At 42.7% G+C, this 26,989-nt stretch overlaps 2 protein-coding genes and 1 long non-coding RNA gene across 3 annotated transcripts; 2 read left to right on the top strand and 1 right to left on the bottom strand.

Moving 5' to 3' along the window:
- The first annotated feature begins 89 nt into the window (after nucleotides 1-89).
- LOC121077656 lies at nucleotides 90-15,563 on the top strand. Its single transcript, XR_005824225.1, has 5 exons — nucleotides 90-458; nucleotides 1,233-1,394; nucleotides 2,865-2,975; nucleotides 6,122-6,325; nucleotides 9,885-15,563. It is a non-coding gene; the product is annotated as an uncharacterized LOC121077656 (long non-coding RNA).
- On the bottom strand, nucleotides 3,701-8,773 carry LOC121077652 (neuropeptide Y receptor type 6-like). The gene has a single exon (XM_040573034.1). It carries the CDS (start codon nucleotides 8,636-8,638, stop codon nucleotides 7,514-7,516), a length of 1,125 nt encoding a protein of 374 aa, XP_040428968.1. The 5' UTR covers nucleotides 8,639-8,773; the 3' UTR covers nucleotides 3,701-7,513.
- Nucleotides 15,564-21,317: 5,754 nt separating the features above from the next.
- On the top strand, nucleotides 21,318-23,579 carry HNRNPA0 (heterogeneous nuclear ribonucleoprotein A0). Its single transcript, XM_040573274.1, has one exon. The coding sequence runs from the start codon at nucleotides 21,672-21,674 to the stop codon at nucleotides 22,614-22,616; it is 945 nt and encodes a 314-aa protein (XP_040429208.1). The 5' UTR covers nucleotides 21,318-21,671; the 3' UTR covers nucleotides 22,617-23,579.
- Nucleotides 23,580-26,989: the final 3,410 nt, after the last annotated feature.

Here is a 26,989-nt window from a genome sequence, read left to right as displayed (position 1 = left end):
TGTGGTTTTGTGTGCACACCTAAACGCAGGCCAAGTTTTAGGTGGTTTTACCTAATAAAGAGTCCTTGAAAATATGGTTATAACTTGGTGTGCTTCATTTTGGGGGCTTTCTGCCTGACAAGGGTGGTTGGCAGGAGCTTCTGAACTGCTCAAAGGTTATGGATGCCTCTGGAGAATGCCGTCTTAGAATAACGTTTACGGTCACTAACCCAGGTTTCAGCATTCAGAGCTGCTGGAGTGTGACATATTCCACGATTCCTCCCAGCCCGGCCAGTGAAAGCACTTCTCTGCTCTGGAGCGAGCCCCACGACCCGGCGCTTCCCTCGAACAAAGAGCTGGAGACAGACGGCGCCTGCAGGACTCATCCTAATGGGAGCCGATTTCAGGAGAAAGCCTAGGCTGTGATTTCAAGATCTTCGGTGTTGGTTTAAATGAGCTCTGTGAGTCCCAAGGAGGAGGTATGTAAGCCTGCTTCCCAAGCAGCACGGCACATTGGGTGGGAGTGACAACTTGACCTGCTCGCACTGTCAGAAAGATCTCTGAATAATAAGCTGGAAGTAATAAGACACTTCAAGCCATCTGAAATGCAAAAATGTAAATGTGTACTGGATGGGATATCAGGCCTGCTGACAGCCTTGCCAGGTTGACTCATAGGAGCTATTCTGCACAAACAGTGGGGTATCAGGCCTGGGTACCTTCAAAGGGACTGTTGGACTAATTATCCTCCCAAAGTTTTGTCCCGTGGGTGTGGTGAGGTCCCTCTGACCTTCGTGTTGAAATTCCTCAAAACAAAATAAACTTGGAGACCCCCAGTGCAAATGTCAAGTACAAGTCCTGCCGTAAAGCCTGTGCTCAGGGGTATTCTCTGGGGAGTCCGTGGCCTCGGGCTCTTTGCTGGGAGAGCCAAGTTGTGCATGAGGAGTCCTGGGGTCCCCTGCTGACATCTCAGATTCCTGGTGGCCTTGAGCTCCTGCAAGGAGAGCCCCTATTCCGTACCTCTCCAGGCACGACTCCAGTGTACGTGTGGATTTCCCCCCTCGTGTGAGTTAAATATGAAATAGTCCCTTGCTTTTTTATCTTTATAAAAATGTTCTCTGAAGATAATGATGCCCAAACAGCATTTTTGCACTGAAAGCCCAGATAGTTGCCACAGTGTATTGAATTAAATGTGTGTGTATATTTCCATGCTGTTACTCTTGACACTTGTAACCCGTATCTTTGTTTTCTTGCAGACTGTTTCTGGGTCTGAGCTCCTGTATGTATTTGGTTTAGCCCTGTTCTACCCCGTTATTCCCACAAGACCCTTCTCAAAATCTGGGCAGTTTAGCATTCGTTTCTGCAGCCGAAGAGAGCTCCTTTCATAGTGGAATCCATCGGAGAGGCAGCAGGAAGAGGTAAGGCCTGCAAGGTGGTTGGTTCCTGCAGAGTTGCTTGAAAGGGGAGGGGATGGCAGCTAAATCATTTTAAGGAGGATTTTAGAAGAATGGGACAGACTGTTACAGTTGGCTTTGCAGAGACCAAAGAGAGTAGGAGGACTGTTCTGGGATCTCTTTTCTTGTTTTGATTCACACCAAAATTCTTGAATTTTATTTTTGCCTAGATTCACTTCTCATGAGTAAGAAAGCAGCGGTTGCGTTTATAAAAACAAACAACCCCCCTCCAATGCAACAATCTCATGTGGATTAAGTGGCCTCCGTTGGTCAACTACTTGAGAAAACATAGCAATACGATCACACACACAGTCATGGCATGGTTTTTACTAGTGGTAGTGATGGTAAGTCTTGAGATGGCTTCCAGGCAGAATCTAAAGCATGGGACCATCTGATACACCTATACCACCCAAATGATTTTAGCCCCCTAGCAGTCTTTTGTTGCCTGTTAATGGATAGGTCTGTTAGCCTGTATTGGTGACTAGGGAGAACGATCTGAATGTGCTGGGACAACCTGAGTAGCTGTGGCCCGGGCGTCTGTGGCAGTGGGAGGCAGTGCAGCAGGCAGGAGTGTGGTGTGTGCCTGGGAAGTCTGTGCCCCTCCAAGACCCCTCCGGCACCTGTTTCCTTTGTGGAGATAAACATTGCAGATGTTTCCAGTCTGAAATGAGCTGGCAGTCTTGTGTAAGCAATTCTATATAGTGGGACCCCAAACTTTGAGAACTTCTTCCTGTAGCAGCTGTTCTTGGTTGGAAGAACTAATTCAAGTTCCCAGTAGCTGCTATAGCCTGAGCATCTACATGAAGCAGCAAGTTTTCCTCACTAGGTATGAGGGTGAAATGAATTCTGCATAGGGAATAGCTCCACACAGGTGCCACTTCCATCACATTATGTAAATAGCCTGTGACTAATAGAGAAGCCTATAAAATGAAATAAAAGACATCAGTCAGTGCATTTTCATGAAAACCAAGCTATATGCCAAAGGAACCTTGTTTAAAATCGAGCAACAGTAGACAAGATAATTCTAAGGTTGTCATTGTGGAGCATTTTTAAGTGTGTTATTAGCATAGAATTGAAAGGACAGTGTCGTTTGACATCTGTGGAGTCTGAGGTTCCTCTGAGTACATCCGCAGTCCATCTGACCTTTTGTTGTGAGGTTACTCAGAGCTTTGTTATAGATTAGCTCTACTGTGAGAATACTATTAAAAATAATGTTTTAAAATATTTCCTTGGCAGCAGGCTCATGCCTGAGCTTGCCCTTCCCCTTTGGGGGATGTGCTGTATTTGGTTTAGTGTCTCTCTGATGCGGTTATTTTCTATATTCTATGAAACATTTTGGTACCGAGTCTAATAAATACTTCACACAAAATAGAAGTCATATTGAGTTCTGCTGACAAGCGCAACTATTTCTGCTTGTCCATCTTTCTCTATCAGAGCTCCTCTGGCACTTCTGAAGCTCCCTGAACTCTTTGTTACCCGATCTTCTCCATACATCCACCAACAGCATGTCCTGTCTCAATTATGCCATCTCTTTCTTGCTCTGAGGTTAGTTCTGCTTTATTTATATATAATTTTCAAGAATTTGTCAAGAATCGGTCCCAGTAACATGTGCCGTTGTTGCACGCTGGGAGTTTCTATCATAACTGGAAATAAATAGTGATAATGCAGGGAAATGTGGTGTGAAGATTTTGGCTTAAACACGAAAAAGCAAAAGATTTTTTCCCGTGTGTGGAGATGAATGAATTATAGAACTGGCCTCTACCACTGTGTTTTAACAAATATGTACTAATTGGGCTGCAATACAGCACTCCGAAAAGTTCTCTCAGTATTTGTTCTGCAGATAAAACTTCCTGATCTGCTGGAGAGAAACTTCCACTCTGACAAATTGCAAACGTTATTTAATGTAGCTGTGAAACGTCTGGTAAAACAGTATTCCAAACGCATTGGTCATATTTCAGTACAAATCATAAGGTACCGTAGTAAAAAGTTGTTCTGCCCTTGAGGCATGAATTCTCTTGAAGCCTCCCAGGTTTATGACTCTGCCCTTCTTCACCAGAAGGGCTGTCAGCACCATGAGCCCTGAGAATGCTGTTTGCGTGTTTGCATCATTTTTAGCTAAGCGTTTAGAGCACTAAGAATTTAAAGTGCTTTTAAGTCCTTTTCTCGTCTGGAAACAGCAAGTGTACCTCATTTTTCACTGATCTCTGTTTATATAACAAGTGAACATATGAAATGCTAAAGCAGTTTCCAGAACTGTTTGCATAAGAAGTGTTCTAGTAATATTATAAGCAATAATATTTACCAGCTGGGTAATGCAGCAGTTTTATACAGGGTAATATTTATTTGTCAGTAGACAGGAGGAATCAATGTATTTAAATAACACATCATTGGCACTGCATACATACACAATCACAATCGATAATCAACTGAGCTCTCTGTTCTACAGAATCATTTTCACAATAAACGTCATTTTCCACGTATCTAACTCTAGTTACATGTGCTTACAGTTAAACCAATCAACCATAAAATACAAATACACATAAGGATATATTCATTTACAAGGATGTTTATAAATATATGGTTATGGTCTACCTGACCGAACCACTTGAACGAAGCTCTGATGCAAGTTTTTTTTTTTTTTTAAACATCACTGCTAAGAATTTGTTTGTACATTATGAGAGCATTTGAGAGTTCAGGTACCCCCGTCTAGCTTCCTATATTCATTTCCATGTTTCTGCTCCCCCGAGGAAGCTCTCAGAGCTCCACTAGATTACATCAAGTAACAACATTCTGGTGAGCAAGGTTGTTAAAACGGTATCGACTCTTTATACCAATAACATAAGGGAAAATTTTTTTTTCACCATTCCCTAGTACGGGGCAACATTTGCCATTTCAACATTGTGACTTGAGCCATTTTAAGTATTTCATATTGCACAGTACATGTGTCACTGTCACACGTCACATTGGAGTCCATAATGCTTATGTATTAAAAATAAGTAACTTTTTGTCTGATCTTATTCCTATTAAAGTCAATTCGCTCCCATTGATTTGTCTGGAAATTAGAAATCAGACTGCATATAAAGTGAGTGGATGTAATAAGAGAACGTACAGCATGGAGGGTGACGTCTTCACGCAGTGATGGTACTCGGTTCATTTAGCCGTGAATTTTAAAAGTACAGCATTAAGAGAAGAGATACTTGATAACTGAAAGCTCAGAACAAACATGGAGTATCAGCACTTGAGTCAAATGACAGTGTAAGGAAGAAATGACAAGAAATCAAGGCACAAGTGTTATTATTCGCGTTGGATTGTGAAGCAGGCTCGCTGCTCAGAGAGCTTCCACCTGGTAACGAAGAACCCTCTTATGCCAAGAATCAGACTGGAAAAATTGATTGCTTAAACTCCGATCAGGATGTCAGGAATAGACAAGTGATGTCACAAAAAGCGATGGTAACCTTTTTTTTCACTAACCATTTCATGTCACAGAAATGCACTGCCTAAGCACTTACAGAGAGACAGTGAGGGGAGGCCACCCAGCAGCACTCCTGGCCTTGAGGTCACAAGAGGTTCTGCTGGCCTTCTGACCATATAATTTAGAGTAGCGTTTATTCCGTGGCTGTATTTAAACCATTTTTGGGCCTGAAACTAAAAACACCTTTACTGTAAATCTAAGCAGACTTGAGCGTGTCGGTGGGATGGCAGCACTGGTATGGGAGCCACTTAGGCCAAGTTCAGGCACGGGAATCTCAGCTGGGCCTCATTCAAACACTAAATCCTGTCTGAGCTGTTTGCCACAAGGAGAGCAGAGTGATCTTAACTTTCGTGTCAAATACTGATGAATTGGAGTATATCGTGAACGTCATGTGCTTGTGAATTGTTTTAATCACGGGTCCTGAAGCTGTAAACAGTGCTCAAGTATGAGAGAGACTGTGGTAGACAGAGACTGGTGTCCCAAATTCAGAGCAAGCTGGCTGGTAACCCAGCTTCTAGCGGCTGTGCTGCCGTAACTTGTTGCAGCGCTCTGTTCAGCGAGCGATCTGACTATATCAGATGGCTTTCTGTAGGGCACTGGAGTCTCCAAGAGAATTTAAATTCCTGAATCACATTTGCTCTCAGTTAAGCAAGTGGCACGGAGGTAATTACTTTACCCTGAAGTCCCACCCTGTGTAGCAGGGAACAAACTCCATCACGTCCCCATCACCAGGAGCACGCAGCAGGCGCGCTGTTTGCGCACGGCGTGTCAGCAGCGGCGCTGGCTGCGAGGCGCTGCCTGCTGCTTGCTTAAACGCCTGTTGCGCTGGGCAAGCAGATGGTGGGCATCAGCAGTAAAGGGAGCCCAGTGATTTAACTGACTGAGGGCTGGAGTTAATGGAAATAATTAATACTAAGGTACACTTAATAGTCAGATCATCATTGTTACGAGGTCTGTAGCTGTCTCCTGGTTTTCTTTCTGTAACACACAAAGCAGGTGTTTAAGCTGTGTATTAATGCACTCTACTTCACATGCATTATATTTAATCTGATTAGAAAAAACATGCTATTTTATTCCAAAACTAATTCATACTTGTAACTCAAATACTTGATTACCTTGTCACTAGTTCTTTCACTCTGACTCTTGTGAGTACCACTGGCTCAGGACTTCAGTGGGATCAGGCCCTAATAGGTTTCAGTGAGGTCTTCTTGCTCAGCAGGAATCAGGAAGCACTTGCCAATCCAGCATTTTTGTAAGAGCTTGTGAGGCTCTTCTCACAGTTCCTCTGATGAGTACTGTGATGCTGACAGACTGCACTAATGTAGAAGCAGAACAAGGGAACTATGACCTGACTGAATCTTTTAAGGACTCTATGAATACAGAAAAGGCTGGTCCCTATCCAAGGGAATTCTGTATCCTTAAGGTAAGTTTTGTCGTAGCTGAAACATCAAGGATCTGATTTTAATCTGAACATTAATTCTTTTTGCTTAAGTAAATTTTTCAAGTTAAGGAATAAATTGCAAGGAATTTTACACACAAATGTTAAAACAAGGCTTTTTGTTTTTAAACTCAGAAGAGAAAAGGGCTTTAGCAATGCAGACAATTACATTTATATGACTTGGACGAGAGAAAGCAAGTTGACTTCTAGGATGTTTGTTTAACTTTTATGACCAAACTGGAAAATGATTTTTAATATGTTTTCGTTGGAGAGAAGTTGTATTCAATGCTACATCTTTGGACTTCCATGCACTGCATTACAGGAGAAGCTGTTTTCAAACATGGCCAAACAGAAACAACCGCATTTGCCTCAAGTGCGATCTCTTGCTAGTGCAGAGATGTGGGAAAAGATACTTTTGAAATTAAAGCACAAAACTAATTTTCTATTCAAAGAAAAACCCATAACCTGAATAAGTAGAAGAAACAAATGAGTTACTCTGAATTCATAGCATGTCTGTTTCATAATGGAGATCCTAAAAGGTCTGTTTTAAAGGCCGGTGATGATGATAACAGAAAAAGCAATGATCTCTTCTGGTGGTTTGGAGGAGAATACAATGCTTTTAGGAGAAATGCTAAGTACGTATCTCATCTTGAACAGCAGCTATCTGAGGTGAATTTGCTGAACATCAAATGGGGCCTGTATTAGTGCTCATTTAACAAAAAAAAATCCAACTCTAGCCTTTTCTCGTGTTCAGGTTCAATTTCTAGTCTGAACTGGTATCAACCCCAAGTAAACTGTGTGGTGGTTGAAAGGAAGATATTGGTGGAGGCTTAGGGATCATCATCAGTGGGTCTAAGGTAGTATGTCAGTGACCTGGAAATTGTGGATTAAAAAGTAAGATGTTAATACTGTTGATAATTCCTTATTATTGATCTTTAAGACTCATGGAAGTGCGGGCTTTTTTTTTTTCTTTTTTTCTTCTTTTTTTTTTTTTTAAGCATTAATGATATCATAAAGTACCTGCTAACAGTATGCCTTTGGGAGCGTAATCCCAGTTTTGCTGAATTAAATGGCAAAAACCACCTTTAACTTCAGTGGTAACAGGATCAAGACCTATAGAAAAAGGTCATCTGCAACAAAATACAAAATTTTGGAAACTGCTGCTGGATTATTTTAGATATCCACAGGGGGAGTGTTTAATTTCAGGGATCCCTTAGATACATCAGTGTGCAGATTTGAAAGGGCAATGTTTTCATATTCCTCTTGTGATGTTGAGCATCTGCAGCGGTGAACTAATACTATCAAATCCTTCTGAAAATTCTTGTTGAGAAACCCATAAAAGATGGGATTGATACACGTTGAGATCATGGCCACAAGGTGGCACAGTGTAAATGCTAAATTATGATTGCAGCTCATCAGTGCCTCATAGTTCCAGTCAAAAACAACATTGAATATATTGAGAGGCAACCAGCAAGCTGCAAAGGTCACAACAATTGATATCAAGATCATATTAATCCTTTTGTTTTCACTCAGTCTGCTCTCATTCTCTCTCATCCTATCTATTTTACTGTGTCTCCTCCGGAGGCATACAAAAATCTTGAGATAGCAGATAAAAATAAACCCCAGGGGCAAGCAGTACTGGAAAACCAGCAGACTAGTGGTGAAAATCAGTCGTTCTGTAACAGAGGGCCAGGCTTCGATGCACACCGCTTTGTTCTTATAGAAGTCACTATGGAAAGATAGATGCTTGAAGGGTTCATCAGTTAATTGGTGAAATATTAAAAAAGGAATGGATATTACAAGGGAAAGAAACCAGATGAAAATGATTCCCCAGTAGGCATGTGAAATATTAGGCTTCCAGCCACGTGGATTCACAATTAACTGGTATCTCTCGATAGCAATCAGGACAAGTGAGAAAATGGAGACTGTGACAGATATACTTTGTACGAAGGAGCTTATTTTACACACAGCTTCCCCAAATATCCAGTAGTCCATTAAAGTATATGCAACTGTGACGGGAATACACATGATGCAGATCAAGACATCTGATAAAGAGAGGTTGGCAATCAAAATGTTTGTAACATTTTGAACTTCTTTCTGTCTCTTTATTATAACAATGAGGCAAAGATTTCCAAAAAGCCCCACTGTTGTAACCACTGTGTAGGCTGTAATAAGCAAGGATACCACAGGGAAGGAAGGTTGGCACGTATCAAAGTTAAAAAACTGGGAATAGCTGCTGTTTGAGATAGATCTATTAGATAAAATCTCACTAGGATTCTGAATGGCTTTATCCATCATGAAGCATCTCCCAGCCTGTGCCAAAACTTAGCCATGAAGATTTTGCATCTATGAGCATGTCCCTCCCCTTAAAGCTCAGAAGGTGTTTTGCTTGGAGCTTTCCAAGGCAGTGATTGCCATGATTCTATCTTTGTGTTTGGTCTCCTTGAAGGTTTGAGCAAATCTGTTATAAATACTTACAGCACTGAAGAATTCTGGAAAAAAAAAAAAAAAAAAAAGGCAAGTGGTCTGGTATTAGTGGTTTTGTATCGATAGAAATGTGAATGGAGGTTGATGCTCCTTTCCTGAGGTTCTGCACTGACTGTTACAGAGCTATAACAGACTGTGGTGTATGAGAAGTAGCAGTGATAGCTCTGTTTAAACTTGCATGAATGTTTTCATACAAATCCTCTTTTACTAACTGGATAAATTTTGCTTTTCAAAGTGAAATGTTTTAAGATCCGTCTCAGACAAAGATTTAGCAAGGTTTGAGGAATTCCAATGAGAAGAGTCAGATGCTTTTTTGTTATCAGAAAAAATGAAGAATTGGGACTTGCCATCACATTGCTAGCTTAGGCATCACGCTTACATTTTCTCTAAAACTACAAAGCGGTGTGAACAAATACACCAAATCCCTCTGGTTTAATCCAGAATGATGTGTGCTTGAGCTTAAGTGATATTCGACACCTCTACAAATGACATCTTTAAGGGAGTTTCTTGTTTCACTTATGTGTTAAAGGTAGCATATCCTTTTTCCTCAACCTTGTCTGAGAAAAACGTAAACCAAACAAAGATCACATCTTAGTTGTATGCCCAATCATTTCCATACCTGTAGTTGCCAAAGATCATCTTTTTCATTTCTCTACACACTGTTCATTGTTGGACAAGTTTGACAAATGATAACCTCAACATTTTCTGTGGTTAAATGCAACATGTCCTCTAGAGACACAGAGCTGATTCTTCTTTCAGTTCTAGCATTAACAGATGTCAAGCAAAAATCTGATACAACCCAATCCTGTTGTTATAAAACTAACAGCAATGGGAAGAAATATTTTCAGCAGAAAATCTTGATGGGTTTGAATTTATCATTGAATTAAAAAGTTTATCTGAAATCAAAGACTCACCAGCTTTCTGGCTAGAAAGAGACTGTGTTTCCAACCTGGGAAAGGAAAAAAGAAGGATGTAAGAGTTACTTTTAAAATTTAAAGATGGGTAAATACCTTCTATACATATACCTTTCAAAACTCTCACCGTAATTCTTTTGTAGTAGGAGTTATTGGAGAACTGGTGGGAAGGAGGTCATTCTTCACCCCTAGTCTTAAATACCAAAGTATTGTGAGTCCTGTGGAGACAACGGGATGAAGGAGCAGAGGAACGTTACAGGATGCAGAAAAAGAGGAAGGGATGGGTGGATGTTTTATTATTACTAGAAATAAAGTTTATATGTAGATGATTCATCAGCCTTTTTACACAAATGATTGCCATTATTTAATCACTAGGGAATAAGAACTATTTAGTGCCTTGTTCAAGATTAAATGCAAGTCCAAGGCTAAACTGGGAACTAAGATTTTACAACTGTTTGGTGTCCCACAAAGAATATTTCACATAAAGTTAGATCTTGTACTGCTTTATTCTCATACTTCTGCTTGACATCAGTTTGGGTTCTTTAAATTAGGATTAAAAACAACGACCACCAACAAACCTTTGTAGAATCTATTACCACTGTCAATCTGATTAAAACGTATTTTTATAGTGTATTTTAGTGTAGTCATGTTGGACTGAGAAATGGCTGTAGATTTATGTAACCATATGTGGTTGATGCTCCAAATATGACTCAATTTGTAGTAAGGGGATAATATTAAGCCCTGAAGTCTTCCTAAATAACCCAGCTGGGCCCTGTTACAGCTGCAGTGAGGGAATGGCATAGGAACCTTGTCAACCTTGCTGCAGGAGCTGTTGAAGTCCTGTGGCTCAAATTGACCTCTTACAGGTGTCCTGAGTCTGGTAGGTGAGGAACAGGAGCTGTGTGCCCTACTCAGTGCACCAACTTGCAAAAACTCCTCTTACCGAGTCCAGGCAAAGTTGCAGGGTTTCTGAAGCTAGCGTAGTCGTAACCTGCAGACCCAGACGATGTGCCTGGGCAACGGCAGCTCCAGGCAGCACATTTCCTGCAATGTGCTGTAAGCTGTTTTTCCCTAGAGGAGCACTAATTGCCTGGCTGGATTTATCACATGGAAGGATGCACGTGCTGGAAAGGCAAGGGGCCAGCCGGTGGTAAATGCTGCCCCCATGAGCTTTGCTGCCGCTTCCAGAGGTGTAAGGGTCCCAAGTCTGGCTGCTTTGTCCCAGTGGAGAGCTTTCTCTTTGCACTGCCTGGGGTATTCGCCTGGCTCCCCCGGACCTGGGACCTGCCCTTTAAGCAAAGATCAGGTGTTAGTAGGGCATCTGGCTTGGAAACCAGATACCCTCAAAGAAAGCTTTGCTCTTCCTTGCTTTTTGTGCTAGCCAGAGAAGCTGTGGGGACTCAGAGGACATGAGGCTGAGCCAGGTTTGTAATATTTTATGCGCTATTTGCTCTGCTCGCTTATTTTTCCATGGTTGCCCAACAGTTTGATGGCAAGTGCTGCATGTCCTCTCCCAAGAATTCGTTGTGGACAGTTGGGCTTCTTTGGCACTTCCTACCAGTAAGGAAAAGTCCCCGCACTGACCTGCTGGTCAGTTCACTCAGTTTTTTGCTTTGGGCACATTGATCATCTACATTGCTAGGCTTTTCTCAGGAAAAAGATTAATTTCTTTTCTCTATTTGCTTTGTACTCTGAGTTAAGAAGTGGACACTTTAATTCGTGTCATTCTGAAAGGCAATTCAAACATTTCCTTTAACAATAAAACAATTATATCTGTCTTGTTTAAACATCTGGAGTATTAACAGCATTAGAAAATAAATTACACTAGTACTCACTGCAGCGTAAAAGTTAAACGGCTGTAATGCCTACTGGTATTTTTTTTAAACAAATATTAGAGGAATCAGTGTCCCTGAACCGGAACTCCAGCTGATGTCAGAAATGGATTGCAGTGTTTAACAAGGGAACCTGATGTCTCTGCTGCTTTCTTCAGTCCCTAATCCATGCATTTCAAAAAAGATTCTCTACCATAAATAGTGAGTTTAACAATGTAAGAAATGATAATCCACTTAGCCCAGTTCTTTCATTCCTCTAAATGCAGAAGCATTACTAAAACATGCGTAAGCAAAATAAAGTTGAATGCATAGTCTATAATAGAATAAGTCTTAAAAAAGCTTTCTTTTCCTAAGTATTTTCTTACTGATGTTAAAAATACATAGTTCCATCCCTTTGCAGTGAGCAGTAAATACTTTGGTTGCAAATATCATCTGCTTATTAAGTTCCAGAATATTGCACAGATAAAAGCTGAATGAAACTTTCCATTCAATTTTAAATAGAGGATGCACAGAATATAATAAGCTTTTAAAAATATATATTTCAGTAACTTTTCTCTCAGGTTTATAGATTCTCTAACTTCTTACCTGATGAAAAATTCAAGTCATATCCACACTGTCTTTAACAAAATTTCTTTTCCCTTTTCGAGTTGATTACAAAGCCAGCAAACGCATTTCCTTTGTGTATGAAAGGATCCAAAGCAGAGCCATCTGCTGCTAAAGCTATACTTAAACTCTCCTTTCTTCTTTTTCTGAAACAAGCCACAGTTCCGCTATTTCCAACTGTGCTTGAATCCGCCAGGCTGCAGAAGGGCTGCTGAGGAATAAAACAAGCTCTGGAATCCAAGAAGAGGCAAACAGCACTGAGCAGGGAGGAGAAAAGCCCAGTAGTCATGGGGATGGTTTTTCCTCCACTGTGCTGCTTCCCTCCGCCCTGTCAAACACCTTATCTTGCAATTTCATTTTCAATTATCTTATCTGCTCTGTAGTGCAAATGTTTTCCCTACAATGGATTTCATACATAAACATTTGCAGAGGGCTTATTGCTTTTTTAGCTGACAGAGATATGAAAATACAGTAAGCTTCTTAGAGCATGCACGTCCTATTAAGTGTATCGTTTGCTCTATTGCAGTTAAGTTCATCATATTTTTAACTCTAAATTCCTATTTTAAATTTTACTCCAGTTGTAAAAATCTTCCTGAAAAGCAAAGCCTGACACATTGCACTGGGACGTGTTGAAAAAGGGATTTATTATTCTTACTCTTTTTCCAGTAAAAGTCCATACTTTGTACAGTCACTTGCTCACAAATATTAGCATTCAGCATTTGCCTAGTAAATGTTTAGTGTGGATGTTTATGGAACAGGAAATGAACCAGTCTTTCTTGGGACGTGGTATTTGGTGTATTGATTTTGCACTCTTCAATTCCTGCCTGGGTCCACTTAGCCCCCAGTATCCCGGTCTCTTACGCTGACCTAGCCTGGGGCTCTCCAGAGCTAGAAAAAGCAGAGGCAATAGGAAATGGGCCAGAGTTTGTGTGGGGCAGGCTCAGGAAAACTAGATGAGGAGTCCCTGTTCATTAGAGAAGTCGAAACTTGCAGACAAAACGTGCGAGTACCGGAGCCTGTCTTACTGCTGCTGTTTTTTGGAGAGAATGTTTTGAAGAGCAGTAGGATTTGGGGGTAAGCAAGACTGATGCTGTGCTTGGAGTGCAGGTTGGAACTCGTGAGCTGAACATATTGTTGGTTGTGCTGTGGTATTTGTGGGAAATTGGGGTGGAGGGAGCCTCTGAGATCAGCCAGATCAATCCCCTGCTTCTAGTATATTTCTATCTATTCGTGATGCATTTGCCTAACCTGTTTTGTAAACATCAGTGATAATCCTAGTTTGTGTGTTCAAGTGCCAAATTTACTGTTAGGAAGACTGACTTAACACCTCCCTCTAAAATTTCCTTCTCTTTATTTTGGGCTATTGCTTTTTATTCTAAGAGTGGTCTCTGAATTCTGAAATCTTAGCCAAACTGCTATGACTGGGCAATGTGAACGTACCTTTTTAAAAATATTTCTAGCACTTGCTGATTTTGCTTATGTAAAAAAAAAATTCTAAAGCTTTTCCAAAGTACTCTAGAGTTTCTGCTTCTGGTTGTAGAGTAACCCGGGAAGTGAATCAAGACCTAAAAACGGAATGTGCTAGACGAGCATCAGAACAAGCCATAAAAGTGCATTATCTGTTTATAAATGAAATAAGTCAGTCAAATTAAAAGATATTCTGATTCTATTTATAAATTTCAAACAAAGATCAGACTGCTTATCTACATAGGCATCTGTTTCTAATATAATACTGTGTGCAGTCCTCCATCTGTGGAAGGATTGAAGTGTTTAACGTGTGATCCCATTTATTTTACAATCATGTCAATCTGCTACCTTCTGTGGACTTAATTTTATTGTAACCTGTTGTGAATTAGTTCACATCCGACATCGGAGGCTTATGGGTGTAGCTGCTCCTGGTCTGCTTGTGCTCGAGGTCAAAGGTAGATCTGCTAACTGGAACCCGATGGCTGTGTGTGAAGGGACCCAGGTATATTGTTTTCACCCAAATGCTGTAGTGTCTATTTGCATAAAAGGTTAATGGATAGCAGAATGTTATTTACGTTACGTAAATTATTGTGTTATTTCTAAATTGCACAATAAAAATAATGGAAAATGTCCTTTATCTGTAGACATTGATAACTAACTGGAAGGCAGGACTGCAACTAGTGAGAAGCAACCTTTATATGTAACTTGATAACAAAATATTAAAAATACATTGTGGATAAGACTGTGACTGGCTTAGTAAAGCCCAGTCAAGTGTAAATTTAGTAACTCTATCTTTGTGGGTTTTCAACGGTTCAAAAATCCCTCTATATTGTAGGAACTGGTAGGAGTTTGGATGTGTTTTTTTGAGTTTTATTGGGGGATTTTAGTTTGCAGTATTAGTTTGCAAAACAAACAAATGAACAAAAACCCCTCTAAAATAATCAGTGTACCGAGTCTCATTATACTGAATGTGAGTCATTATACTGATAATCACCTCATCAGATTTATTGCAATTATAATAATAATATTGGAATCGTGATTCCAGTTGGAACATTTTTTCCCAGCCGCTTGTTCTGTTGCAGCTGGAGCCATGACCTCAGCTCGGGTGGATGTTCCCAGGGTAGTTGTAAGTCAGGTGGCAATTAACCATGACAAGCACAGGGCCCTGGCACTGCCCTCTGAGCCAGCCAGCTCATCGCTAACCGGGGTCCACGTATACGAAGCCTCATCTTGGGTACAGTGAAGACACGCTATCGCGATGGCATACGCACCGTGGGCAGCGTGGAAGGTCAGGGTAAGTGACCAGAAGCCATAAGAAACAGTATTTCCAGCCTTAAAATTGTAATAATGTCTGTAGTAGTGGCAACAGCCTCTTGTTGAGGAATTCTCTAGCATAGAAGTCCCTTGAGGCAAAGCTCACCTTTTCCTTTGGTGTTTACATGATTCCTTGCCCAGCAGGGGACTTTGCTGGTGGCTGACCACTCCAGCCTTCTGCTTCCCATTAGTTTGCTTGGTTGCTTCTGCGTGCAGCTGTGCAGCAGTCTTTGTACCTGTTGCATCCCCGTTCTTGAGAAAGCTACACTTAGTAGCTTTCTCAAGTATGCATGCGCATAAGGATGCACACAACTTATCAGCTTCCTAGGTGAAAGAGTTCTTTAGGTTCTAATGTGCTATGCCAGAGGACATGGAGTGGTCACCCGCCAATAAGATCTCTTCAGCAAATAGGTTGATTTGACCAAACTAGCAACGTCTGAAAATCAACTAAGTTTTTACTGTATTTTTTTTCTGCAATGATAATGCAGATGAGGAAGGATTGATATATACGTGTCAGTTGAAACACTGATCCATAATAAGGATTTTTTTTTTTTCATAATTGTAAGAAATTGTCACAAAAAATCACTGAAGTTCACTATCTGGAGTTTAGGTTTCACTCTTTGTATCGCATAGTTCTAAAGAACAGCCTTACAATATCCTTGTTTCTTCATTCTGGTCCTTACCTCTCAATTAGGTCATGCCTAGAATGAAAAGTCAACTGTTTTAAAATCTGCTTTAACTTTAAATGAGTTACTTATAATAGCTTATTCATTTTTACAATGATATCATGCCACGAACTTTCAGCTAATTTCTGGACCTTATTCAACTGGCATACAATTGAGATGGAGATTGATACACTTCTCTGGCTCTAAGGTTAGCATCTTTATTTTTTGGGTCAGCCAAGTCACTTTTCTATTTTCTTACTGAAAAAGAGATAAGATATGTGAGTAATTGTAATAGGAGTGTGACTGCATTAATTTTTATTTTATAATAGTTTCCACTTTCCAAACCCTGATTCAATCCTTTGTAGCTTTCTAGACCTTCTCTAGCTGATGTTTTCCAAGAGTGATCTCTGCCAAAGAATGGATTACTTGAATAGCTCACACATTTGAGGGGAATAAGATCGTTTGTATCTGCTCCCTTCCATTCTACAATCTCTTTATAACAATGCTGTGAGCATCAAATCCTTCATTTCTGATGCCATGAAATTTTTTACTGTCCTAATTGTTAATTAAGAAATACTTAAGTAATCAAAAGAAGTTTTTTTCCTCTTCATCACTCTGTTTAATTTTTTGTGCATGTTTCAAGCTGTAATATACATATTTTTTTCTGAATTGAAAATATGAATTCTAGATTGCTATATTGGGTCTAGAAAGCCTTACTTTTTATACACCTCATTTTAAAATTCCTTGAGCAGCATGGGTATCTTACAGCAGGTTTCGGGCAGGTAAGTATTGAACTTCATAGCATAACTCCTGGTGCTGTTTTCAAACACAGCTAAATGTCAGACATGCAAAAGAAAGACAAAAAAGTGCCCTACAAAGATTCCTCTGGAACAGGAAATAGATGGGGGCTACGAATAGCTAAGGGAAAAAAAAAAGCTACTAGATTTGAATTTTACCCGAAAATATATAAAACAGACAAAGATTTGCAGGTTTAAAAGATCAGAGCATGGACAATATTGCTGCTGGCTCCAGGATTTGTTCTTCCTTAGGCAAAACTTATGATCCTGGTCTGTCTTAGCCCAGGATATAGTGAAAGATCTACCCTTTCACATCTGTCTCAGCATTGCCACACTCTTTGATCCTTGACATGTTTTTCTGACTTTTCAGACTGTCTTTTCCTGTCTTACTTTCATCCCATCACTCCAAATTATGACCAGCTCTTATATAAACTTTTAGGAAGGAGAAGAAAGGAAATCATCAATTATGACAGACGAGTGGAAAGATGAAAGAGGAAAAGAGAAATTGAGCTTCAGAGAAAACAGTAGAGGGAGGGCAGGATTTAAGGAAAAATGGTAATATAAGTCCAAAGAAGAGGATGCAAATTCGATTATCTGATGACTTTCCCCTGCGCCCTTCACAAAGATGTGTTTCTCTCTTTCAGCACAGTCCACTTACAAGGCACTCAGTGAAGATTTTGCTCAGTAAGGTAAACTTTTGATAGTGCTTACTGAATAAATGGTTCCTGTGGGGTATTCTACAGATACCTTTTTATCTGCAGAATATCTTATTTTACATTAAGCAAATAAAGGAGAGGGGTAAAGTATTTTATTCCCCATCTGAATTTGCACAGCACAGAAATTTTTATCCCAAGGAGTGTCCTGTTGAAACTTCAGATAGGTAAAAGTGTCTAGTTCCCTCTCAGTGCATTTTAATCACTCTTTTCAATGCAAACCCTGTCCCAAGCAGTGGTAATTCATGCTAGTCTCAAAAGTAAGATCACAGATTTGAAGTTTCTGCAGATTAACGTATAAACAGCAGAACAGGATGAAAGATAGATAAATATTTTGCCTTAAAACCAAAAACACAATAGCTTTCTCAAGGAAGGTTTTATCTCTTTTAAGTTCTTCACACTCATAGCTTAAGCAAGGGGCCAGGATGAGGAAGTTTCTGTTGCTGCTGCATGTTTTATCAAAAATTTCTTCCTATTAACTGCAAAATTACTCTCTGCCTGGGGTGCTGATTTGGTGGGAGTGAAACTTCTAAGAGTCTTTTATAATACCTCTCTGATACGATTAAATTAAAAATCCTTGTCTGAATGTGTGTAGATCTCCAAGTGATCTAGGAAATTATGGTTGAGTCCCCTCTATTCCTGACCATTTTGTCCTATGCACGTTTAGAAAAAATTGGGATGAAATCTATATAGCCAGGATGTATTAAAATAATGTTAATATAGTCTTCAAAGAGCATAATGTCAATGCAGAACTCATTCTGCAAACAGCCTGCATGAAGGAATCCTGTAGGTTTCAATATGCATTCTGTCTGCCGAAAGGTAAAGCTAAACCTACATCTAGAGGATTGCACTACATTACTAAAAACCTGCGTACTTAAATTCATTTTTAAAAAAATCCATCGATAAACTTAAATTGTTCTAACAAACAAATCAACAACACATGTTGATTATGGAAGCCAACAGCACTGATAAAAACGAGATTAAAGGGGTTGAAACAAATTAAAAGGCAATTACTTTGTTTTTATACAAGGTGTTAAATAATCAGAATGTTTAGAATTTAAGAGTTGCTTTTGACTTCTTAATATCATTCTATTGCCCCTGAAGATCTTTCCTTCAGTATTCCTTTTCTGTCTTAGAAATTTGGACCCATTAAACAGCATCACAGAAGGATATGTCTTTAGTGATAAAAAATGCTATAATGATTTCCTTAATGATGTATTTTGTATCAGCTTTTACTGAAAATATATAGTAAGGTCGGAAGCTCAATGCCTGAAATGAACTCTTCAAATTCCTGTTTTATGATCTCTTAAGCAGTGATGCCCTCCTGTGGATCTCGGTAGTATGCTTTCTACTGGAATAAATTGAATGTTTTATGCCTGAAAACAATATATTTTTTTCTTCTTTCTAATATTCGAATACTAACTAAAATATCCCATAAGGACATTTAACACACTGCTTTATTTGACCAGTGACTCTTGTTTGAGAAACGCATTTTCTTTAGGTAGTGCTGCAGGTGCAGCATTAGCCTATGTTCGAAACGAACAACTTAAACAATGCATTCTTATTCTGTAATTTGCTATCAGCATTGAAACGATTTAATGCTGCAACTGCCCTGTGAGGAGGGGAAGAGCATGTATTTGTTTTTAGTGGTGTTTGCCTAAGAACTTCAAAATACATAGATTGGTATTAGGTATTTAATCATATGTAGTTACAAACAGTTAAAAAAAATAAGGAAAAAAAAGGTAGGGAAACTGCGGTAGCTGCAGGAGTGTTGTCTGGTTTAGACAGGGGACGTCTCACATGCACAGCGTGAGAGTCATTTTTTGGTTCTGTGCCCCCTGCATAGGTGCTGTGTATCGCACGTTTGCAGTGGCTCACAGCAACTGGATGGAAAAGGCTCATTTCAGGAGCAAGTAGGAGCACATAGTTCATAGGAATGGGTCCTACCCACTAAGGCTTTCTGTAGTATCAGAGGAGACACTTCTATCTGCAAGAGATGGGTATATATATTTTAAAGGTTTTTATCACTTGTTCCTTTTCATAAATCAACCAGTGAGAAGTGCAAATGAAGAGGAAATGTTTGGGTTATATTTGAATGTGGTCAGCTACTAATTTTCCCTAGTGATTTGTTCACGTCTTAAAAACCCTCATTTCGTCCTCCTGCTGACAGAAGCAGGGACTTCTTTCTTTGATCTCTTCCTTGGCATACCTGTCCCTCTTGTTTCAGGGAGAAAAGTGAGCCATAACAAAGCGTTCCGTTTTCCTTGGTGTCCACGGTGTCCATAATTAGCTCTTCTTAATTTTTCTTCCTTTTTGCTGTAAATTATTAACAGTCTATAAAACTCTCATGGGTTATTTTCTACATGAAATAGACATTATTTTAGCTTGGGAAGGGCTACACAGTTTTTGCGATAAGGAGTAGGCAAAACATATTTCTGTATTTCCTGTAATTGTGTGGAACTTTTACACAGCCTCTAGGAAAACTTTTTTTTTTTTTTTTAAATGAGTAGCGTATGGTTATTTTTAAACCACAAATATTTCAGTGATTTTATGGGCCTATTCTCTTTTCTAAACTAGCTACAATGATTGTGTCTGTTCATGCATTGAGATAAATGGATCTAAACACATGATGTTTTTCCCTGTGAGTGGCAGTCAAACATGGAGATTTAATATTGCTGTCATGTAAATGTTACTCTTAAAAGACTTGGCTATAGCAGAAAACCACAATTTAATAAAAATTGGATTACTATATTGCAAATATTAATTGAACTGTTTGATGATAATCATGGCCTTTAAGTTTAAAGACCAAAAGCTTGGCCTGCTGACAGAAATGAGGCCAGAATTTTCCTGTCAGGGTTAACCTCAGGAGCTGACACTGTCTGAAGGGGGAATAAGGAAGAATCGCACTTCGTGGTGAAACTTTCAGCCTCTCTGGCCTTCATTTGGGGCTGTACTTAACTCAGCCTTCTGCCACAGTCAGTGTTGTGCTGGTATCTGAGTCTCCAAGAGTGTGTTTTGCACAGCAGCTGATCTGAATCGGGGGATGTTGCAGTTCTGCTGCTTCCCTCGTGCCAACACTGGCAGTCAGGGGATCGAGCAAGGAAACCGAGGCAGCTACAGCCTGTTACCAGGGGCTGAACTGGAGGGAAGGCTTGTTCTAGCCTCTCTCAGCAGGAGACTGTAATGTGTCTGACAGCAATCCAGGGGGTGAACTTGCTGGAAAGCAAGTCTGATTCTCAGCTTTGATTGACCCAGTCCCCAGGATTTCTGGTTTGCAGAAAACCTCTCTGGCTTTCCCATATGTGCCTCGGGAAGGTAAGGTAAGGTAAGGTAAGGTGGGTGACCAGCTTGTCCAGCTGCCACAGCCCGACTCGCTCGCTGGTTGGTGGCCAGGCTCAGCAGTGGTTTGCCTCTTGGGCAGCCTGGGATCGGCCTCCGAGGCCAGTCCCAGCAGCGTGGTGGCGAGTGTTGATGCCCACGTTGTTGGGTGATGTAGAGAACGAGACAGCGCTGACAGGCTTTTGAAAGCCAAGAACTGGGGCATAAAGCAGGTATTATACGGGGACTTCAAGGAAAACTCTTGCAGACTGAGAGACTGGAAAGGAGCAAAGGTGCACGGGAGCGGTTAGAAGGGACAAACGCCGGCTGGGGGGCGGCAGCCGGACTCATGGGAACGGGAGAAGGAAACCAAAGCGGCCGGGCTGGGGCTGAGGCGGCCCCGGCCCCGCTCCCTCAGCCACCGCCCCCCGGCCCCGCCTTTCAAACGCTCCCGCCCGCGGGGGCGGGGCCGCCGGGGAGAAAGCGCGCGCCGGGCAGGAGGGAGCCCATTGGCCGCCCGCCGCCGGGCTGACGCAGTGGCGCAGCGCGGGCCGGCCCCGCCCCCTCCCCCTCCCGCTCCCTCCCCCTGAGCGAGGCGCGCGAAGAGCGTCCGGCGCCGGCGGCCGTTACGGAGCAGCTCCATTGGCTGCCCGCCGCGTCCGTCAGCGGCGAGCCCCGCCCCTTCTGCCGCCGCGCGGCGGAGGTCGCGCTCTACGATTCGCCGTTACGCCCGTCAATCGCAGCCTTAGTCCCGCCCCCGACGGCGAATCGCGGGCGGCCCCCCGGTTCCGCGCTCCGATTGGCCGCGGCGGCGCGGAGGGGGCGTGGCGCGGCGGCGGGCGGGCGGGCGGGGCTCCCGGCGTCCCCTTTGTGTGGGCACCAGTCGCCGGGCAGGCTCCCGAGGAGCAGCCGCCGCCATTTTGTGCGTGCCCGAGCCCGTCCCCGTCCCTCATTCCCCCCCCCCCGGCGCTGCGGGAGCGGCGGCAGCAGCCGGGCCGCGCCGTGCCCGTGAGGTGAGGCGAGGCGAGGCGAGGCGCGGGGCCCGGCCGACGGGAGGCAGCGCTCGGCGGCCGCCGCAGCCCTGAAGCGGCGCCGCGCGGGGGAAGAGGCGGCAAGACGGAGGCGGGGGGGAGAAGAGCGGCGGCGGCGCTGCCCCCCGGCGGGAGGAGGAGCCTCGGCGCCAGGCCCCGGCGCGGCCCCGGCCCCGCTCCCGGCGGCGGCATGGAGAACTCGCAGCTGTGCAAGCTGTTCATCGGCGGCCTCAACGTGCAGACCACGGAGGCCGGGCTGCGGGAGCACTTCGCGGCCTACGGCACCCTGACCGACTGCGTGGTGGTGCTCAACCCGCAGACCAAGCGCTCCCGCTGCTTCGGCTTCGTCACCTACTCGGCGGTGGAGGAGGCCGACGCCGCCATGGCCGCGTCCCCCCACGCCGTGGACGGCAACGCGGTGGAGCTGAAGCGGGCCGTGTCCCGGGAGGACTCGGCCAAGCCCGGGGCTCACGCCAAGGTGAAGAAGCTCTTCGTGGGCGGCCTCAAGGGGGACGTGGCCGAGGGGGACCTGGTGCAGCACTTCAGCCAGTTCGGCCCCGTGGAGAAGGCGGAGATCATCGCCGACAAGCAGAGCGGCAAGAAGCGCGGCTTCGGCTTCGTCTACTTCCAGAACCACGACGCGGCCGACAAGGCGGCCGTGGTCAAGTTCCACCCGATCCAGGGCCACCGCGTGGAGGTGAAGAAGGCCGTGCCCAAGGAGGACATCCAGGCGGGCGGGGGGGGCGGCGGCGCGGCCAGGCCCTCGCGGGGAGGCCGAGGAGGAGGAGGACGGGGCCGGGGCGGCGGCGGATCCGGCAACCGGGACCACAACGGGCTGGCCAAGGGAGGCGGCGGTTACAACAGCTACGGCGGCTACGGCGGGGGAGGAGGCGGCGGCGGGTACGGCTCCTACGGCGGCGGCGGCGGCGGCTCCTACGGAGGAGGCGGCGGAGGCGGCGACTACGGCAACGGGTACGGCGGGTTCGGCAGCTACAGCCAGCACCAGTCCTCCTACGGGCCCATGAAGAGCGGCGGAGGAGGCGGAGGAGGGGGCGGCAGCTGGGGGGGCCGCAGTAACAGTGGACCGTACAGAGGAGGCTATGGCGGGGGAGGCTACGGGGGCGGCTCCTTCTGAGCCGGAGCGCCCGTATCCGCCGGGGGGGCGGCGTGCAGAGTCCTCCCTCCGGCACGGGGCAGCTTGGAAATGGTTTCTCCCCTCGCCCGCCGAAGGGCAGCTCCTTTTAAATGCCTCCCCGCTGTGGGAGCAGCTCCTAAATGCCCCCTGGGGGTCGCCTCTGCTGCCTGTGCCACTTCTTTTCTCTCGGAAGATGGACTGGGCCCCACACACACACATACTTTGTGTTACAGTCATTGATGGACTCTATTTTTTTATTATTACTTGGACCTTGGTCGTTTTTATACTAGCAACGAAAAATGTCTTGTTTTAATTTTTTTTTTTTGGGGTGGGGTACGGGGTGGGAAGCGTCTTGCTGATCTGGAGTAAAAACTGGGGAGGGTTACGGGGGAATTTTCTTTGTTGTAAGGACTCGATACCTGGCTACTACATTTTTTTCTACAAAACCTACTCGGATCCCATGACTGAAATTAACATTTCTGTAAAGGAGGAAAAAAAAATCGTTTTTACGTTTTTTATTTTTTAAATAAATCATTGTGTTCATTGACCTTTACATGTCTAATTTTTTTCCTAGGATCCATTCCGTACGGTTTAAGGCTTTTCTAGGTTTGAAGCAAGTGTTCCTCTGCTTTAAAGTCTCTATGTATTCAGAGTAAATATTTTATTGCCAGTAAAGGTCCTGATCGACTTTTTTGCTACCCCCCTAGCGGATTTATTGGTTTTCAAACACTCGACAGAGAAATTTTTGAAGTACTAATCCATGGATGTGGTCTGTTTTTTAATTACTCGTTCTCACACAGTTTGTGTGCATCCACCATCTTGTACTAGGCAGTTTGACGTGCTGACATGGTTGGTCAATTTTTTCTATAGGACTTTTCCATCAACGTATGTACTGTGTAGTTTTGAAGAAATAGTTTGTGTTAAGCATGTGCTTCATTCATATAAAATGTTCAGAATTTCCGATTGCTTAGTTTCAAGTCCTCTTATTGGTTTGTCTGTGTATGATTCCTTACAGGAAAGGGTCGACATTTATCCCTTCTATTAAATGCATTCTTGTTTTCATAGTACCGGGTTAACAGACTTTTTCATTCTCAACTATTGTCCTACGTTAAAGTTCCCTGAGAATCTCTTGCAGCACCATCTACCGGCAGGATGGCAGACCCGCTGCTGCAGGCTTCGTTACGGCAGGAGTAAAATTGGTTTGCTAACGATTGTACTAGACACTCGAAAGTTATTTTATGCCATTAGATGACTGGTGTAGAGTGAAATGAAATCTGCATGCGAATAAAGATGGGCTCCATGAGTATCAACTGAAAAAAAAAAAAAAAGAATTTGCAATACCTGCCTCAGCACATTATTATTATTTTTAAAATAATTGCAATTGCCCATATATTTCCAAAAGTGATAATCGAAGCTGTTTGGGCAAAGTGCTATGACAAATGAGCCAGCTAAGTGTACCAGTAACATAGGTGCCAGTTGTAAAGCAAAAATATTTGTGTAGTCTGCTTGATTAACAAATGTATATTTGTAGCCCTTTTCACGCAATAGAATTAAAGTTTGTTGTTTATTAAAAAGCATAATGTTTTAGGGGAAAACTGCCTTCCTGCATAGAAATATAGAATAGCAACGTTTATGGGTTTATGGATATCAAATAAAGAATTGAATTCCTTACATGCTTGAGTCAGAGTATGTATGATACCGGGCATGGAGTTAAAAAGTACAAAGTTATTTTGACTTGAGGTTTCTAAGCACTTAGATACTTCATGGGACTGCATCTTAAAAGCTGATCTTCGTTTGTGCCAGGTGTGCAAGATACTAGGTGTATAATTCCCTCTGATTCCAGTGGAAAGTGAAATTAGGGATTTGCGCCGCTGGGCTGAAGGATTTTGGATGAAATTTCAAGTTAGAGTCAGTCTTTAATGTCAGGCTAACCTGACACTGATTTTTAGTTGAAATGAGTGGTTTTGTTGCTATTAGAAATAAAACTACTGTAAACTCAATTCCTTACCTGCTTAAGTGAACAGGACAACCCTTTGGTATCGTTGGGATTTAAACCAAGAGCCGAGTTTCTTCTGGAGTGTGATAACTTGTGGCTCTTACACAGTGAAACTGGTTCTCTTTGGCTTAGCTGTTGTAAGTAGGTTCCAAGTAATTTGCATTTATATTGTAATATTTTTTATCTCAAACACTTGTCAGCCTCAGTTGTGAACCAGCAACACTGATGTGTTGTTGACAGTGCATGACGCCTCGGAGAAGTATTTGTGAAACACTGCAACTGGTAAAGTGCCGGCTCTTGTCAGAGCAGCTGCAGGAGGTTGGTTTTATTTCAGTTCACTGAGCTTGAAGGTGTTTTACCGTACCTTTGTGTTCTAAATCCATGTTGGACAGTCATCCTTGAACTTCACCTGAAGCACAGCTTTCCTTTTTGTAGCTGAAGTGGACTGCTGAGTTCCAGGTGTTCTGTTAGTCTGGGTGTGTGATGTGGTCCCTGTCAGATGGACTGCCTTCATCTTACCAAGGGACAACCTGGTCTGAGTGAGGCAGTTAAATTCACTTCGTGATGTGGCTTGTCATTTGACTCAGGGGATGGAGATTTGGTCACCAACTATAGCTTTGTGTTTTTTTTTCACGTGTGCCATAAAAGGACCCGTTGATACTAGAAACAAGTAGATTTTAAAAATATTTTTCATTTGTGAAATCTGACAGTTTTGCCAAGTTACAGCTTGATTTTAAAGAGTTATGCTCAAGCATGCTATTTGATTGTAAGTAGCGGTCTTCCTGTAGGACTAATGTCTTAGAGAATAAAAAGTGGATCCCAGAAATTGCACCTACATTAGGGAGCATGCTATGTGTATCTCAGAAGGCTGTCATTTATGTTAACTTTCAAAGGTGTCCTCCAAAATGTTCTGTGGTGAGCATCTCAAGTAGCTGGGAGGGACTTGCTCTGCTCTGACCTCTTGTCTCAAGGGAGCAAGAACGCCGCTGTGACAGTGCCGGGGATGTTTCAGAGGCTCATGTAAGTGGTTGTTTAATAAGGGGCAGTAATGCTGGGTTGTAGCATGGAATATAGAGAGACAAATTTGTACTTGATAGCATTAAAGAGACAACGACTAAAAGAATCTCTCTGAATATGTATCTGTTTCTAGTACATGACATAGTAAAAGGGAGAAATTTGGTGCTAAAGCTTTGCTTACGTGTTTAATGACAGTAACTTTCTGACCTGGTAGCTGGCACGTAAACAAAGCTTTAGGCTGCAAAGTTGCTCTGGGATGGTCTTAGAGAGATGGAAATAAGGTTAACTTCAGTTTGCTGTTCCTTAGTTTGTAGCTTAGTTCTGGCATAGAGGTGTCTGAAATTAATAACTTCGTTCATTCCTGAACAGAAGGCCCTTAAGGATTGTTCGTTTCACCTGTCAGAAACGGGAAGTGAGAGCAATTGGTTTACTTTTGAAGTTGAATAAAGTAAAAGTGTGGTAGGTTTCTTAAAACATGGATGTTCTTTTTATCTTTGATCTGCATGAGCAAAAAGAAACTCTCCAAAAGATAGCTCTTCAGAGACTGCAATATCGCAGTACAGCTGTGGTGTGATGTGTACGTGGTTTTCTTAAGAGTAAAGAGTATTCATCTCTACTCCAAAGCATAATCTGTTCTTCATCCTGCATCAGGTATGACTTGTAAATTTTATTTGACTAGTAAAATTAGCCTACACCCTTTTATTATTAACGTTAGCCTATACACTTTTTAAAGTCCTACTGCATTAAAAAGATGCTCGACACCTGTGTGTTTAATGGACGGGTATCCGCACAAATCAGTAGAAGCACATCTCCTTTGTTTTCACCATTAGATGATGAGAAGGTAATTTAGAACAGAAGCAGCAGCTGAAACAGCTTTGACAAAATAAAAAAATCTCTGTGGGTCACTAAGTGTGGTACAGCTGTGAGAGTTTTACAAAATAAAAGCTGTGCGCTGACCTTCAGGCTTGTGTAGGAGACTTCAGTGGGCAATGTTTACTCTCCAGAACTGAAGCTTCGGCTTTGTTTTGTGTCCTGAAGTAGGTGCAAGTGGTGCAGCTGCTGCGCATTAGCTCTCGGGCTCCCGGTTCTGCCTACAGGGAAGAGGGGCCTGGGACCTGCTGGTGGGGGAGCGAGCGCTTAGGAGATGCGATTGAACCAAACCAGATACCTTGTGTGCACGTACAGTGGCCTTAAAAACGAGTGCAACTGAAATATTGAAGGTGGTTAAAAATGTAATTTAAGGTTCTCAGAATGCTTTATGGTGTTCTTTTTTGCCACTTAGACCGATCCCTTAAGCAAATTTTGCTTTCATTTGGTGTTCAAAGACCAAAGTGGGTAGGTCAGAACAGAGGTTTATTAT

Source organism: Cygnus olor, chromosome 14 (genome assembly GCF_009769625.2).
Source record: "Cygnus olor isolate bCygOlo1 chromosome 14, bCygOlo1.pri.v2, whole genome shotgun sequence".
Classification (NCBI taxonomy): domain Eukaryota; kingdom Metazoa; phylum Chordata; class Aves; order Anseriformes; family Anatidae; genus Cygnus; species Cygnus olor.
Note: the sequence above shows the minus strand (reverse complement) of the source record. Positions and strands in the feature narration are given on the sequence as shown.